This window comes from Poromitra crassiceps (assembly GCF_964638095.1).
Source record: "Poromitra crassiceps genome assembly, chromosome: 14".
Lineage (NCBI taxonomy): Eukaryota > Metazoa > Chordata > Actinopteri > Beryciformes > Melamphaidae > Poromitra > Poromitra crassiceps.
The window spans coordinates 26,914,701-26,931,592 of NC_139633.1; the positions used below are offsets into that span (position 1 = coordinate 26,914,701).

Here is a 16,892-nt window from a genome sequence, read left to right on the forward strand (position 1 = left end):
GTGGCATATATCATATGATTTAATACATTCACTGTTTATTTCCCCGTGACATGTTGTTGTCAGCGCGTGGAAGCGGTGACATTAGAGCTAACAAATGTATCCGCTAACTTTTAGCAAGCAACTTTGCTAGCTAGTTATTGACCCATAGACACTTTCCCAGAGTGGCGACGTGGATACGAAGTTGCAGACGCTCTCTCTCTCTCACAGGACTTTGGACACGGGTTGACCTCGGCTTGGGCTACGCAGGGAATTCAACAGTGTTCTCCCCCAGCGAGCCCTGTATGTGACAGGATTTCAATAAGCTACCCTTTACCATTTTAAAGTTTAGATTTTGTTTGGAGAGCTCTCTGCACCCTATGGTGCGGCTACGGCCACCGAGAAATGGATGTCTCGCAGGCCGCTTTCCCAAACGGTGAAGGACGGCCGGGCGGCGGTGGCACCGAACATGCATCATGGACGGAGTCCCCCACAGTCCGGGGGTGGGCTCACTCTGCCCCGCTGTGCCCGACTCGCTCCCTCTGGACAGCCGCGTACGACTACGAGGCCAGCGGCGAGGACGAGCTCAGCCTCCGGCGAGGAGACGTGGTGGAGGTTCTGTCCAAGGACGCTGCCATCTCCGGGGACGAGGGATGGTGGACGGGTAAGATCAACCACCGGGTCGGGATTTTCCCCTCCAACTATGTCACGTACCAGCCCGCTATATACCGTCTCCCCGCTACGTCGAGGGGCTCGGTAGGGCTTCCTGAGCGAGTCCCGGGCTCGCCGGTCCAGATAGATTTCAGCGAACTCGTACTAGAGGAGATTATCGGCGTGGGTGGATTTGGTAAAGTTTACCGGGGCACATGGAAAGATCAAGAGTTCGCCGTGAAGGCGGCTCGGCAAGACCCGGACGAGGACATAACAGCCACCTCTGACAGTGTTAAACAAGAAGCGAAACTTTTCTCCATGCTGCAGCACCCCAACATTATTAAACTGGAAGGAGTGTGTTTGGAGGAGCCCAACCTGTGCCTGGTGATGGAGTATGCCCGAGGCGGAACCCTGAACCGGGCACTGGCCGGAAGACGGATCCCGCCGCACATCCTGGTCAACTGGGCCGTGCAGATCGCACGCGGGATGCACTACCTACACGAGGAGGCCGTGGTACCCATTATCCACCGCGACCTGAAGTCTAGCAACAGTAAGCAAAGCAAAATAATGCGTGTGTGTGTGTGTGTGTGTGTGTGTGTGTGTGTGTGTGTGTGTGTGTGTGTGTGTGTGTGTGTGTGTGTGTGAGAGAGAGAGAGAGAGAGAGTGTGAGTGTGTGTGTGTGTGTGTGTGTGTATATGTGTGAGTGAGAGAGAGAGCGAGAGAGTATCTCAGTAGCTTTAGGAGAGACTGAAGGAGCCCAGTGCAGTTACCATCCACCTGTTGCTCATGCAGCACATCTCTTATAAATACATGTTAGAAACTACCAAAGATAGCCTTTTTTTCTGTTTCTATTGACTCAATTCGGCGAGCTGGCGAGAGGCAGCTAGTATCTATGTAATAATGCATACGTGATATTTGAGAAATCGTTTTAAATGTCCCCCGCAGGCCTGTAGGATCAGAGGAAAAGTCCTGTCATTAGACCCTAAACGGGGGTTGTTGAAAATCCACATTCCATACAATAACACTGGGCCAGCAGCACTGTCCTCTACTCAGGAGTCAGGACTTACGATTACGATTACGAAAACTTTATTGTCCACAAGTGGAAATTCGTCTTTTGGTTCCACCGCAGACATGTCTCAAAAGATAAAACACAACAATACACATGAAACACATGAAACACACGAAACAATGCAATTATGACAAAGAGCCTGGCTAGACATCCACAAATAACCACACATCCACAAAACAGTCGACACACATTCATCCACACCGATGCACAAAAGTAGGCTACACCTCCCAATGCAGGTCAAAATTACAAATCATAGGTCTACGGCCTGTCCAATTCAAAAACAATTTAAGAAACATTCAGGAGAAGACCTGCTGTACAAAAAACCTCAGCAAAATAAGAAATTAAAACACCGCCCTAAGCAGAATCTACCGCATCCTAGTTTTATTTATTGCCATGACAGCATCTGGGACAAAGGACTTCTTATAGATGTTCCTCTTGACATGAGCTGAAGAAGACAGGGTGATATCTGTGTGGCTGAGAGAGATGGAGTTTTAAGAGTTGTGAGAGCTGTGTGTGTGTGTGTGTGTGTGTGTGTGTGTGTGTGTGTGTGTGTGTGTGTGTGTGTGTGTGTGTGTGTGTGTGTGTGTGTGTGTGTGTGTGTGTGTGTGTGTGTGTGTGTGTGTGTGTATGAACTGGTGGGGGAGACCCTCAAGAGGATGTGAAGTAAGGTCAGTTTGCTCAGCTGGGCTGCCCACTACACACACACACACACACACACACCCCGTCCTGTAAAGTTGTTTAAACAAAGTCAGTGATTTACCAAACACACACACACACACACACACACACATTCAGCCCACAATCAGGCCATGTGCCTTGACCAACCAAATTCTGTGAGGAGCCGACACACGCGGTCACAGGATAGAAAGAACAGAAACTCGACCTAGAAAGAATATTAGAGAAAACCTTTCTCTCAGGGGTTAGCTGTGATTCAGGACCCAAGGGATGAGAACGACTCCATAAGTTTAGTTACAGTCTTCCTCCTCCCCCCTTGTTTATGCTTGGGAGGATAAAATCAGAGTTATACTCCTTTTGTGTCTGTTAGTCCCATTTTTGAGTGCCTTCGTAAGTCTTAGTGGGGCGACTTAATTGGACATGATGGCATGAAATAAGCCTCCGATTTAGTGTGCGAGTTCCTCCCATCGACTCAGTGTGACGAGCAGCAGGCTTCAGGCCCGTGTTCCCAGACTGAATAATGAATGCTGCTGAGAAACTGAGTGTGAGTCATATACCTACTGTCACACACTGCATCCAGCTCGACTGAGGTGTGTGTGTGTGTGTGTGCGTGTGTGTGTAATATGACTCCCAACACTGTATCTCTTCCTCTGTGACCGGAGAGACTCTTATCAACGTGGGGCAGTGTGTGGTGTTAGCTCTAGCGCTACTGTACTTTTTTTATCTCCATCCATGTGAGCGAATGTGTGAACATGTGGAGGCGGGACTTTCAAAACGCTCAGAGACCTCAGTCCTGCCCTGATTGGCTGATTACAAGAGTCAAACATTTTGATTTGATCTCCGTGAGATAAAGATTGCCTACAGAGATGTTGCAGGCTCATGTAACTGACGATGAAAAAGCTGTGTGCGCAAAAAGGGCAAAAACGCGCATGCTGATTTATTTTCAAATTCATAATAAGTAGGGATGTCACAACATATCGTCCCACAATATATTGCGATATCAAAACGTGACAATATGTATCGTTGAGATGAAATCTCATATCGTGAGAAAAAGAAGCTGAACATGGTGGGCACTGATCTGCATCTGATTGCATGCTCGCTCTCCAGTAGCGGAGCGTACACCGGGGCAGAGGGTGCGCCTGCCCCAGGCCCACTCCCATCCCAAAAAAATGGCCAGGCCAGGCCAGGCCTGAGTGTGAGAGCAATTCAATCAATAGACAATAACATTGGTGTGTTTAAAATGAGATATTCCACTAAATATGGCTAAAACAGATTCAAACATGCAAAAAAGGCAAATTTTTGGAAAATTGGAAAAATCTTCATTGGAAAAAGGGATGGGGGGGGCCCCTAAGAGCTTCGCCCCCCGTGGGCTGATAGGGTCGCTCCGCCCCTGTCGCTCTCCTTTTCATTGCTTTGTTTGAACAGACGAGGGATGTTACAGACACGGAGGATGAAAATGGTGAAATTACTCAAATTAGCGTGGAGAATGCCCCCTCAACTTACAAATCGATCACAAAAAAAAAAATATTGTTAAAATATCGTATCGTTATCGTGAACCCAATATCGTGTATCGTATCGTGGACTGAGTGTATTGTGACACCCCTAATAATAAGCTGGCGTGCATCACCACCACCAGTATGCATAGTTGTACAGTTAATAACGGCAGGTGGGTTGCAAGCGTGAGAAAAATTCACATATCATTTACTCCCACTTTTTGCTATCAATGGTGCCAGGGTTCCCACGCGTCCAAGTTGAAATCCTCGAAAGTTTGTGAATTTGAAAAATCTAAATCGAGGCATTGAAAGTTTTTTGAAAATAGAGATTGCGTCATTGGAAGCGCTTGAATTGAGGGTAGGGATGCACCGATCCACTTTTTTCACTTCCGATCCGATTCCGATACCTGAATTTGGATATCTGCCGATACCGATATTATGCCGATACCAATATTTTTCTTGAATATACAGTATAGGCAAAGATTTGGCCAATTAAAGTTTTTTTTTTAATATACCTTGCAAAAAGCAGACAAAATTAAGAAAATATACAAGGCAAAGAAGGATACTATTATACATTATTATACAAATTACGGCCAGCTGTGCGCTGGAATTGCAATTTTTTTTTTTTTTTTTCTTTTTCCCCAATTCCGATCCGATCCGTGAATTAGTGCCATATCGGCACCCAATACCGATATTGGATCGGATCGGCCCCATCCCTAATTGAGGGTTTTTTCTGCGTAGAGAATTACGAGGAGGAGCCGCCTTCAACTCTCGACAAGTGAAAACAAGACATATTTTCAATTTCTAACAAGCATTGCAGTCTGTGGATTTCTGTCATTTTGCCATTGCAGCTAACACAGCACAGTTGAGAAAGTGTTCACACACATTCAACCACCTCTCTATTTTTAATTGCCTGTGAGCTTCTGTAAAGTTAATTCTCAGTGTCGTAGCAGTAATCAACCTCGATCCATGTCTTAAACTATGAATTTGGGGAATTGGGCCTTGGAAATCCTTGAATTTGATGTTAAAGATGATGTGGGAACCCTGGGTTGTTGAAACTCTTCCTAATCAGTATTTAATTCCCCATTCTACTTATTTAGGCTTGACACAAAAATGATTCGTGTATCGAGATGCATCGTGGAATCGAATCGAATTGTGGACAGATGAATCGTAATCGAATCGTGAGGCCAGTGAAGATTCACACAGTCCTAGTATATGCACTATATTCTCTCCTTGGGCTAACTTCTAGTCATTGAAATCCTAGTGAAATCACACAGTTTACTCATTTTGCTGGGGACCCCCCTGCGACCCCCTCATCAAGCTGACGTTCTATATATAGTAGGGCTGTGCCGATTCACTTATCTCCCGATTCGATACTATCACGATACTTTGGTGCCGATTCGATATATATTGCGATTCACGATTATTGCGATTCTACGATTATTGCGATTCGATATTACGATTTATTGCGATTTTTGTTTATTTTTTTCTTTTATTTTTTCAGTTTGTTTGCTTTTTTACACTAGATTAGAACATGGGAAAAGTTGAATCATACACTAGAGACTGTATATTATATATCATGAGTAGGGCTGGGCGATATAGTTAAAAACAGGGGCGGACTGGGATCATAATTCAGGCCGGGCATTAGATACCAAGCAGGCCAGGCCGATATGGGCCAACGCGTGTGAAATTTGGGCCGTTTGAAGCCAGATTTGGGCCGTTTGAAGTCCAATTTTACAATGAGATGCACCCACTTTAACCCTGAAGTGTAATTATTACTTCAGACTAACTAATAAAGTAATAAAACCACTAGTAAACCAGTAGGCGGCGCCTGGCCTGCTGTTCAGTGAGTGGCCTGACTGCAAGCACAAAAAAAAAAAAAATTTTTTTTTTTTTTTTTTTTTTTTTTTTTTTTTAAATTTGCGATTATCGATTCTGGAATAAAAGATCGATCCAAAAAATCGTGACATTAAAAATCGCGATACTTAGGTGAATCGATTTTTTCCCCCAGCCCTATAGTATATAGTCTATATATAGTATATATTCTATATATAGTATATAGGTATAAGGTATAAGTCGAGGCTGACGTAGCATGTTTCCAGCTGCAAGATTCATACCACAGTATGTTTTAAAGTTGTGCTCAGTGAGGCCATTCATACCTGGCACTAACATGCGTTTTCCATGTGATCAGATTCCAATCGGACTGTGCTTGACCACATTAGCCTGATTTAATTTACACCTGGCGTTGGCATGCGTTTTGGGTGATCAGATTGCAATCTGATCACCCAAAATGGCTTGACATTGCATTTACATTGCATCTCTGACCACCTCCGGATGGTGGTTTGGCCGATCAGATCGCAATCCAATCTTCAATGTGTCTTGGGGGCATCAACACCTGTACTTTTAAGTGGTCAAGCACTATCCGATTGCAATCTGATCACAGAAAACGCATGTTGGTGCCAGGTGTAAACGGCCTCCAAGTCACATTGTTAAAACTCTTCATATGCATAATGATGCTATGCTGCAGCAGAGAACCCAGCCCGAGAAATCGAAAGAGACTTATTTAAGATGAAGTTAATTATAGGGCAGATGGGGAGACGGGATTTAACTGCTGTTTAGGCTGCTCCAGCTAATCGGATGTTTGGTGAAGATACACAAACAGCCTCCCCCACACAGGCACACAGTGCGGCAACACAAGGCATTGTGTTTGCACTGCCACTTCACTGTGAACAAGAGACAACAGCCTTTCAGTAGACAGAGGGCATTTAAAACTTCACTTGGGAAAGATTATCCACAGTCAGTGTGTGCGTCCAGCACTTCTGGGCTCCATGAGAAGAAGGAAAATGGGGAAACTTTAATATACTGTCACTCTCCCTGTTGACTGCATGCCTGTGCAAGAATATATACACGCAAAAACTGCATCAGGTATCAATAGGTTAACCAACAGCTGGACCAGAGACAAGGCCTAAAACAAGGCATTGAAGGGTGCATAGAGAGCCACAGTGGAACGTCACTTCCTGCTTCAGCACTGTACCAGAGATTTTCATCCGCCGTTTATTTTCCCATTTCGTAAAATGGGTATAAAAATAGTTTTACTTGTTCAAACCAAACTGTTCAGATTATATTTAGAAACAGGAGAGATTGCATAACATTTCACTCGGACCAAAAGGTAAAAAAAAAAAAAAAAATGCAGGTTTAAAAAAGAAAAAAGAAAATTGTTTTTTTTTGTTAGTTTTGGTCCGAGTGAAATGTTCTATGGTCTCTCCCGATTCGTAATATAGCTGAACCGTTTTGTTTGACCAAGTAAAACTATTTGTATAAGCATTTTAGGAAATGTCTACGGGGAAATAAATTTGCAGAAGAACATCTCTGGTACAGTGCTGAAGCAGGAAGTGACGTTCCACTTTGGCTCTCTATAAATAGTTGCAGGTAGTCGTCTGCCTCGGGGTCAGAAGTCTGAACATCTGTCGGTCAGTTTTATCTAAAACAAAGAGAGGCTGAATGAAGCTAGCCGTGTTTGCTTAGACCTGGGACAGGACAGGGAGTTCACAAAATACTCTCTCCTGCACCCAAACACACACACGGCACCCCGCAGTGTGTTGGATTGTTTTCCCAGTCAAACCTAGAATAACGCAACTTTAGAGAAGTTGTTGCATCTGCTAGTGTGTGGGCCTGTTGTCTATCTGTTTGTCTTGGCATTGTGTCTGTGTGTCTGTCAGCCCAATCTAGATGGATCAAAGGAATGTGAATTATCTTCACAGGGGGTAAAAAAAGAAAACGCGTGTATACACTGCATGACGAAATGATTGTTTTTCCAGCAATCTGTCGAATTAAACAGGTGAAACATGTCAGTGTGCGCGTTTCACACACACCCATTTTTGGTTCATACTGTATGTAAGGGATAATCAACTCCTACGTGTAGGGATGGGGCCGATCCGATCCAATATCGGTATCGGGTGCCGATATGGCACTAATTCACGGATCGGATCGGATCGGAATTGAAAAAAAAAAAAAAAAAAAAATTGCAATTCCTTCTTTGCCTTGTATATTTTCTTAATTTTGTCTGCTTTTTGCAAGGTATATTAAAAAAAAACTTTAATTGGCCAAATCTTTGCCTATACTGTATATTCAAGAAAAATATTGGTATCGGCATAATATCGGTATCGGCAGATATCCAAATTCAGGTATCGGAATCGGATCGGAAGTGAAAAAAGTGGATCGGTGCATCCCTACCTACGTGTGCAATATATGATTTTAATGCACGACGCAAAGTGCATTAAAAGCATTTAGAACACGGCTCTCTCGAATACTCGATTCTGATTGGTCAATCAACAATATTCACCGGTCATTATTTCTCGACAACCGAATCAGTTGGTAAGAGCATTTTGTCCGCAGACGCTACTAATTAGGCCAACCAGTTGCAGCTGTGGTGTCTTGTGTGCCAATTACGAATGAAACCGCTTTGTGTTGAAAACGCTATTAAAAAATATATTTGAATAATTATTTTTGTCAGATTATTGAATGATTTAGTTGTAGGCCGTGTTCTAAGCGGGATAATGTATACTGAGCCGGTGATTACTGGAAATAATGACCTTCAGGTGAATATTAAGCCCTCCGCTGCGCGTCGGGCTAAATCATTCACCTGTCGGTCATTATTTCCACAGTAATCACCGGCTCAGTATACATTATCCCTTACATAATGCACACCTAGGAGTTGATTATCCCGCTTATACCATGGTCATTTGCCAACAATATAAAATAAAAGCATTCGCAAATTTTTGGTGCAAGTTTAGCAATCAAAGTCTTACGTTTTTCGCTCTGCAAAAAAACCCAACTTGATATAGCCTACTTCCGCGTCAGACCCCTCGCTAACTCCGTTTACCTAGCAACACTTGGGGAACCGACTAATACCTGGAACAAGCGTAACCATCCCGTCGGCTTCTCATGCAATGGAAACGTTGTTCGCTGTTCCGGCAAAGAGGACAAACCTTGGATATGAGCCGGTATGGCGCAGGGAAGCTTAGTCCGCTCAGCTCCTAGAAGCTGAGGTAACGAGTTGAATCACGTTAGCTGTGCTGTTTGATGAAACAGCTGTGCAGGTCGGAGAGCGGATTAATTCACGACATGTGACTTAGACTTGAGCCGGACTACGTGTGCGTTATACGGTTTTAATGCACACACCTGCCGGCCAATCGGAAACGAGTATTCACCCAGACCACGCTATAAATAGATTTAGATAGAGATATTGTGATCTTCTAGGGGGGCAAATCAGGACACACACATACAGAGGCAGGCGGACGTCACACACCCCGAAACCTCTCCACCTTCACTCAACTACTCGGGGCCTGTCATTTATCAACTCTCAGTGTACACACGCTCCGTCCACACTGGCAAAACACGCAGCTATTTGATCAATGATTAGCCCGTAAAGTAATATGTTGGAAAAGTCAGCGAGATTTGGCCCAAATCTCCTTTGTGTCCCCCCCCCCCCCCCCCCTAATCTGTCAAATCCCAGCCTGCAGGGAGGAATGTTGCTAATGAGGGATAAAAGCTTAACATACGTTTGCACAATGGACTGGTCAAGCAGCGGTTGCTAGGCTACTGCGAGGCAGAAGAATGGCCGAGGACTCGCAGGGTCTCAAAGCCCTCGTTTTGTTTTGTCCCGTTCATATTTAATCTCCCCAGAGAGCCGCCCGTACTCTTTTATTGCGGCGGAGTCCGAGGGGGGGGTTTCCCTTCTCGCTTCGTTATTCCAATCCTTACCTAGTTCCCTCCCGTGTGGTTTCTTTCACTCCTTTCTTTTTCCAACCCTCACTCTTCCTTCCATTTCTCTTTCAACTCACTCTTTCAACTCACTCTTTCAATCTTTCCTCCTTATTTAGAACATCCTTTAATCGATCCTTTGATTGAATTTTTTTGCCCTCTTCCAACATTAACTCCATCTATTCTTCTCCTTCGGTCTTAGGAGTGGCGTTGTTGATAGAGCTCTAGATAAGAGCAGCACACAAACCCACACACTGAAACTTGGCCCAGAGCCAGCGTGCATAACCCACATTAACTCGGGAGTTTCACGTCTCTCAATGCAAAACGATAGCACGCCAGGAATGTGCCCCCTCGAAAGCCACACACACAGTCCGCACACACACTGAAACTGACACAGTTCCGTTTTGGGAGCGTGCTGCGCGACGGCATTCTTCCATCAATCCAAAAAACTAGAGAGAGCCAAAGTGGAACGTCACTTCCTGCTTCAGCACTGTACCAGAGATTTTCACCCGCCATTTATTTTCCCATAGACATTTCGTAAAATGCTTGTAAAAATTAGTTTTACTTGGTCAAACCAAACGGCTCAGATGTATTTAGAATCGGGAGAGACCATAGAACATTTCACTCAGACCAAAACTTTAAAAAACAACATAGAAAAAATATTTTCTTTAAACCCGCTTTTTTTTTAAACGTTTTGGTCCGAGTGAAATGTTATGCGATCTCTCCTGTTTCTAAATATACCTGAACCAAGTAAAACTATTTTTATATAAGCATTTTACAAAATGTCTATGGGAAAATAAATGGCGGATGAAAATCTCTGGTACAGTGCTGAAGCAGGAAGTGACGTTCCACTTTGCCTCTGTATTGTTACACTACATCGTCTCTCTGTCTTCCTCTCCTCTCTGGGCGTCTCTCTCTCCACACACACACGTCGTCCGGTAGATCTGCGAGAAGAAGGCCGCCTCGTGTTTAAATCCTGCCCAAGGGGGGAAAGTTACCAAAGCCTGACTAGGTGTTGCAGGGCAACTCTTCTCCCCGGCTTCCACCACAATTACCCCCTTATAGTGACACGCAGACAGTTACTGCCTGTCTTTTCTCTGACGGGAGAATGGGCAGAGGGGAGAGAGGAGGAGTGCAGATGCTTTCACTGTGTTTTTTATGACCTCTCCCTGACTGCACCTATTGTCGCCGGGCCATGGTGAAAAGGAAAGGAGCCAACAGCTGAGGAGAGCGGCCTTCCGATTCAGCCAATCCCCCTCCCTAGTCCCCCCCCCCCCCCCCCCACAGCAGCACATTCACAGATGCTAGCTAGCATAGCGGGGGAAAAAAACACCTCTAACAATTGTCACTTTTAATCAGCCTAGTTAACGGATGATTTCGGGGCTTAAACAGACATGAACTAGGCAGAGGAAGAGAGCAGACAAAGAGCGAGTGGCCCAGAGAGACCCGATCATGATAGATGGGTGTTGCTAACCATTACCCCCCGATCCTGTTCCCATCAAGCAGAATGCCTGCCCGGGGCACTCTCATCTCAACCAGGACAGATAGACGAGCGAGTGGGGGAATGTTTAGCAGCCTTGTTCCTGCTTACCACAGGAACCCCAATTGCTCTCGCTCGATTGGATTGGTCTGTTGGTGCAGCTACCAAAATGTTGTTGTTTGCTGTGCTGTGTGTGTGTGTGTCAGCATTTGTCTGGGACGATTTCAGTTTAACGGACAGATTATATAATTCCAAATTTTAGATCTGTGTTTATTGAACGTATTTCTTTTTTTTATAGCAAGCTATATAGGCTATACTCTCGAGATTGCTGTAAATTCCCTGTGCCAACCATGCTTCTATCTATGACCAGTCAATCAAACAGAACGACCCAAAATGCAAGCTTCTGGGAGAAATTCATGGCGTGCGTCGACGCTGATACACGCTGCATTGCGTGCCGAGTCTCAGACAACGGGCCTCAAATTCCACTGAATTTGGAGCCCACAGTGGAATTCGCAGGGGGTTGTCTTGTACAGTATATACTTGTAAATGCATAAGGACCAAGGACCAAGGGAAACTATTTTTGGCTGTTTAATGCCCATGGAATTTTGCTAAAAATAGACACTTGAGGAATTAATAACTGTATATAGTTTTGCAAAACTGCTGAACTACCAAGTACCGGCAAATGGTGGGCATATACTGTATATGTCATAGAGAGGCAAAGTGGAACGTCACTTCCTGCTTCAGCACTGTACCAGAGATTTTGATCCGCCATTTATTTTCCCATAGACATTTCGTAAAATGCTTATAAAATTGTTTTACTTCATCGAACCAAACGGTTCAGCTAACGCTATAATCGGGAGAGACCATAGAACATTTCACTCGGGCCAAAACCTAAAAAAAACACATTGAAAAAATATTTTCTTTATACCCGCATTTCTTTTACGTTTTGGTCCCAGTGAAATGTTATGCGATCTCTCCTGTTTCTAAATATATCTGTACCGTTTGGTTTGAACCAGTAAAACTATTTTTAGACGCATTTTACGAAATGTGTATGGGAAAATAAATGGCGGATGAAAATCTCTGGTACTACAGTGCTGCTGAAGCAGGAAGTAGGCGGTCACTTTGCCTCTCTATTGGTTTGTGGCGTTTAGGTTGGACTCTTGTGGGCTTGTAGTGAGGAAACCCTGACGCTCTTTCAAGTTGAAGCCAGGCAGATGGGAAAGGATCACGTTTGCCCCAAAGACGTTTCTCCTTTTTGTACCTAGAGGGGTTTAGAAAGCAATGAGAAGAAGAAGAAGCGTGGGAGCTGCCTCTGATCCTCCCCCTGTTCCACCATGAAACACTACTGAGGCTCTGCCTGAAGATCCTCTGCTGGCCAGGGGGATCACATGGGGGGAGGGGGAGGTGAACTGAGGGTGGGGTCTGCCCCGCGGCGCAGGCATATCCAGCTCCTGTTGCTCCCCACCATCTCCCCAAAGACTTTCATTTTTTTTTCGTTCATAGGAGGAAGAAACATGTTTAGCCCATTGATATCTGATGCAGCATTTGCGTGTATATCCCTCATTTGTGTGTGTATCCCTTTAAGACCGCGAACCGCGTCATACTCTGTTCACGGTCTTAAAGGGATACACACACAAATGCTGCATCGGGTGTCAATGGGTTAGTGTGGATTGAGTAAAAGATGTGGGGGGAGGAGGGGGAGACAGAGCAGTATTAATGCTCTCAGACCATCTGTTTTGGGACCAACAACAGACTCAGGATGGACTAGACCAGGGGGTGTCCAAACTTTTTTGAATGGGGGGCCAGATTACATCATGTGAAAATGCCGGAGGGCCAGGTGCGCATCATATGGGTTATAATTTTTTTGTAATCAAAAATCACATACAAATGTACTCTAAAGATTACCATCTGAAAACATTCGTTCTGCATGTGCTGTTCCTACTTGGTTCCTGCACAAACTGTATGATAGTGCTGTCATCGTTAGGTGAAAGGGGAAAAAATGCAAATTGAACTTGCTTGATGAACCATTACTGTGTGGAGGGCCACATATAGTATATTTTGAGAGACAAAGCCGACGGCCACTTAAAATCTGTCCGCGGGCCGCAATTGGCCCCAGGGCCGGACTTTGGACATGCCCGGACTAGACCAATGATTCCCAGCCAGGGGTAGGTAGGGGTACTTGAGCAGTTTGCAGGGGGTACTTGAAAAGATTAGGGATTACAATTTACTTCCAAAATGCAAAAAAAGAAGAAGATATATTCCAAGTGATTTCATAAGCCCATTGTTGAAATGGTACATATGCGCTGCAACTAGTTTCCCCCCTGGCAGTGGCAAGTGGCACCTGCTACACTGTTATGCTATTGATGAATGGCTCAAAGACATCCAGTTGCTGTCGCTCCAGATTCAGGTTTAGGGGCCTGGTGAGGTGACAAACACCGGCAGTTCAGTGTAACATCTATTTTGTTTGGGTTTACTTGCATGTCGTCTGCATATTCAACTAAAAAGTTATAGAACAAATGTAGGAGTATCATCAACAGACATGAGTGAGGGGGTACATGGCAAAACAGCTCAAGGGGTACATAAGACAAAAAAAGTTGGGAACCCCTGGACTAGACGACCCGGAGCAGGGAGAGAAGATGGTCTCGGCTGTAAAGGCTTCAGGTCTGCTAACTCCTGTTCCACACCAGTCTGACCACAGGATCCATCTCTCCAGTAGAGCCTGTTTGCCGGGGTGGGGCGGGGGCGGGGCTTAGCCTGGGGCTGTACTTTTTTTAGTATGACCCTGGATGGATGTTGGATGGGAACCAGAACACGTTCAGAAGGTCTCAGGGCTACATTATATTATATATACATATATAATATACATTATATTGACACAAATGTATCTTTCTCTTTTGTGTTTCATTTGAGTTGTAGCACGTAGCTATTTCTACTTCATTTCATCTGAATTTCCAGAAACAAAACAAAAAAGGCTGAAAGAGAGAGATGGCTATCTGCCCATCAAAGACACAACTGCAGCAAGATTCACAAATGATCTACATGGGAAATTGAAGGTTAATCAAATGGGATACACTGAAGAAGGCAGTCAGCCTGAAACATTTGTGTCTCTTAGTTTGTTCTCAGGGGCCAATAAAATAAAGATAAAACATAATGTATTGTTTCAGAGGCTGAGCGTGAGGTTCTTGATCTTTTTCAGTGAAGCCTGAATCCATACTTGATAAGAAGAGCTTAGAAAATAGAATGGGGTGAAGAGGTCACTGCAGGTGGACTTCAAAGACAGGTGTGCATATGCTGAAGACACGCCACTGTCATTAATCAGTAAACAGAAGCCACTGAATTACCAGCAGTCACCACCAGCCAAATGCTGGTAATACTGACACTTTCAAATGGAAAAGTGCATATTAGCCTTTACTACTGCTATAGACGGTTTTCACCAGAGCGCAACCCCACAGCACTTCCTTTTTCTCAGCATTCGGCAAACTGCAGAAATATTCACTCGGCATCGTTACTTTTGTTTTCGCTGCTCAGCTGTATAGACTGTTTTCACGGAATGGTCAGTCCTGCACTTTAATGTTTTCTTTTATGTCCATAGCAAACACTGCAACAGGAAGTGAGCGGGGGTTCAATTTAGAATGTTTTTGTTGTCAAGTTAAAACCGTCTATAGGATGGGGGGGAGGGGTTACATTTAAAAGTACACTTTAATTGAGCTTTGTTACTATGTTACTTTAGAGTGTAGTCATCACGTGTTATTAAGACATCCTCTACATGCCATAGCATAGTAGGGGTGCAAAGATGCATCGATTCAATGATCAACGATCCAACTGCATCAATCCACAGTGAAAACATCGATATTAATCGCTATGACCCGCCATAAAATAAATAAACATTATGCTTTTACTTTGGAATCTTATTAAAAAGACTAGATTAATTTTCATTTAAATGTGTAAGAGCTCAACAATAAAATTGTCAAATGATATTGTAGTTGCTTTTTTTTAAACTGATTGTTTAACTGACTGTGGGCATATCGTGGGGCTAATTATCGATCGCAGCCCCCTGAATCGAATCGCACCGTATATCGTGGCAGACTTTGTGATCTCGGCAAAAAATCACATCGTTGTCAAACGAATCGAGATCGGATCGCATCGTGATCAAACTTGTGATTCCCACCCCTATAGCATAGCATACTGCAGTTCTAGTTGTTTTTTAAGATGGCAGAAATTTGGGAATTTTGCTTCAATGCCGATCATAATATCACTATGGTGAGATGCATAATCATCGGACATAAAACCGCAAGTTACTAGGCAACGGCCATCACAGAGTCGGGCGGTGGAGTTAGCGGTAGCGCGTCTGCTAATGGAATGCAATGGGCAAAAAGCTAACGGCTCAGGTTTAAAGATGATGTCCAATAACGTCAGCAATGCAATCATGTCGACAGGAGATAGGTGCTTTTATCTGGAATCTCTCGAGGGCTGACATTGAAGCATCACGGAGCAACAAAGAAAGAATTTGGCGTGACACTCTATAGGCCAATCAAGTGAAGACGCCGGGTTTCTCCTAGAAGCACCGTCCTCCTAGGTTGTGTAACTAACCCACCACGAGTCATTATGAACCCACAGAGCCTGCTGGGAGGAATCTACGCAATCACCGAGACGACTTGACAACAGGAAGTGGCGGCGTATCATTGGTCTCGTGGAACCTGTTTGTAATGGAATGCCTTTTGTTGCAGCCTGGGTAGAGGATCCCCTTAGTGCCCGAGGCTAGTAATGGCACCAATACGGTGGATATTAGTAGAGTCCTATAGGAGTCGCACTAGGGTTAAAAAGACATACCTTTTCCGTCCTATAGGAGTCGCACTAGGGTTATAAAGACCTACCTTTTCTGTCCTATAGGAGTCGCACTAGGGTTGAAAAGACTGACCTTTTCTGTCCTATAGGAGTCGCACTAGGGTTAAAAAGACGTACCTTTTCTGTCCTATAGGAGTCGCACTAGGGTTGAAAAGACTGACCTTTTCTGTCCTATAGGAGTCGCACTAGGGTTATAAAGACCTACCTTTTCTGTCCTATAGGAGTCGCACTAGGGTTATAAAGACCTACCTTTTCTGTCCTATAGGAGTCGCACTAGGGTTGAAAAGACTTACCTTTTCTGTCCTATAGGAGTCGCACTAGGGTTAAAAAGACTGACCTTTTCTGTCCTATAGGAGTCGCACTAGGGTTAAAAAGACTGACCTTTTCTGTCCTATAGGAGTCGCACTAGGGTTGAAAAGACTGACCTTTTCTGTCCTATATGAGTCGCACTAGGGTTATAAAGACCTACCTTTTCTGTCCTATAGGAGTCGCACTAGGGTTATAAAGACCTACCTTTTCTGTCCTATAGGAGTCGCACTAGGGTTATAAAGACCTACCTTTTCTGTCCTATAGGAGTCGCACTAGGGTTATAAAGACCTACCTTTTCTGTCCTATAGGAGTCGCACTAGGGTTATAAAGACCTACCTTTTCTGTCCTATAGGAGTCGCACTAGGGTTAAAAAGACGTACCTTTTCTGTCCTATAGGAGTCGCACTAGGGTTGAAAAGACTGACCTTTTCTGTCCTATAGGAGTCGCACTAGGGTTATAAAGACCTACCTTTTCTGTCCTATAGGAGTCGCACTAGGGTTATAAAGACCTACCTTTTCTGTCCTATAGGAGTCGCACTAGGGTTATAAAGACCTACCTTTTCTGTCCTATAGGAGTCGCACTAGGGTTATAAAGACCTACCTTTTCTGTCCTATAGGAGTCGCACTAGGGG

General features: G+C 44.4%; 1 protein-coding gene across 1 annotated transcript in view; it reads left to right on the forward strand.

The window, feature by feature from the left end:
• Window positions 1-378: 378 nt before the first annotated feature.
• map3k21 (mitogen-activated protein kinase kinase kinase 21) overlaps window positions 379-16,892 on the forward strand; it is a gene marked incomplete at its 3' end in the record, with an annotated part of 38,569 nt that continues 22,055 nt past the window's right edge. Inside the window, exon 1 of the mRNA XM_083650489.1 lies at window positions 379-1,177. Coding sequence (XP_083506615.1) covers window positions 382-1,177 — 796 coding nt within the window. The 5' untranslated portion in view covers window positions 379-381. The remainder of the gene's footprint in view (window positions 1,178-16,892) is intronic.